At 54.1% G+C, this 1,219-nt stretch overlaps 1 protein-coding gene across 1 annotated transcript in view; it reads left to right on the top strand.

The window, feature by feature from the left end:
* Nucleotides 1-730, top strand: part of VOLCADRAFT_97551 (uncharacterized protein) — a gene marked incomplete at both ends in the record, with an annotated part of 1,692 nt that extends 962 nt beyond the window's left edge. The window contains 2 exons of the mRNA XM_002956537.1: nt 145-464; nt 648-730. Of these exons, the coding sequence (XP_002956583.1) occupies nt 145-464; nt 648-730 (403 nt within the window). The remainder of the gene's footprint in view (nt 1-144; nt 465-647) is intronic.
* Between the last annotated feature and the right edge of the window lie 489 nt (nt 731-1,219).

Raw genomic sequence — 1,219 nt, 5'->3', positions numbered from 1 at the left:
CGATGGGCATATACCGAACGGTGCAGGCACCCTCCCGCAACTGCTGCATTGCCTTCTCATCCCACTTCCAGGAAACAAACACTGATCCCACACAACCAACTGCGACGGCTTGCGTTAGAACGCTGACATCCTCAGCCCTCACAGGATCTCTAATCATGATACCCTTGCATCCGGCGGTCACCAATGCCTTTACTTTGCTTGGACTGTGCTCTCCCGGCATCACACGGGCCAAAGCTTGGCTGACCCCCTTGATCGTGTGAAGCTCGAACGGGCCCGAGCACGGATGCTCCTTGGCCTCAGAGATTCCCGCCATCACTTTCTTGGCAGAGGGGCGTGTAGGGGCTACACGATTGCGCAACTCGCTCACACTAACCACCTCAACGTCTCCGTTGTCGTACACCACCTGAAACACGTGGGACCTTCCCCTGCGGCCAGCATACGATGCTACACCCAGCGACCGGGAGGTGCGATGCCCTCTTCCCTTAGACTCTCTCATAACAGCCACGCCTTGGAGGTCGCGCAGGTACTTGGGTGGCTCGGGAGCTGCACCCCGCGCAGGTTCGGACGTCTTCCCTTCCAAGGCTTCAGCACTAACTCCTTTCTGTTGAGGAAACGGTCCTCTCCCAACTCGTGTGGTTGTCGACCAGGGGATTTGACCCCGGGTCTGCACCTGACTAATGGGGAAATCTTACCCCAGAACCTTATGGGGCTACCGATGCATATCCGGTAGCTAAGTGATAGACATTAGGGCACCGTCTGGACGGCGCAGTGAGATCGCGGAATGTACGTGCAGTTAGATCGCGGAATGTACGAGTTTTCCGCTAGCGCCGGTATTTAGGGCGGTGACTGCGCCTATTAGTTTATCTCACAACGATCGGTATTCCTACCAGGAATCTCCTCAAGTCCTGCCGAACGCTAACAATACTCTTTACATTACTTGTAACAGTTTATCGTGCTAAATATCTTCGCCACCGGCAATCCTTCCGGAATAACAATTAGCGTTAGCTGTCACCGTCGCCAATTCTTCAATAGGTTATGAGCCCCGATTAGCGCCGACAGTTATCGCCCAATTGTTATTTCTATCCCTCATCAACAATGGTTAAGGACAAGCTTGATGAGTCGCTGGATCTCAACAACTACTCTACCTGGCAAATTCGATTTAGCGCGATGTGCATGGAGCTTGGGCTTGAGCAATCCCTGCTCGCCGAGCCGTGCAACG

The sequence above is a fragment of the Volvox carteri genome (assembly GCF_000143455.1).
Source record: "Volvox carteri f. nagariensis unplaced genomic scaffold VOLCAscaffold_62, whole genome shotgun sequence".
Taxonomy (NCBI): domain Eukaryota; kingdom Viridiplantae; phylum Chlorophyta; class Chlorophyceae; order Chlamydomonadales; family Volvocaceae; genus Volvox; species Volvox carteri.
This window is presented reverse-complemented; position numbering and strand designations above follow the sequence as displayed.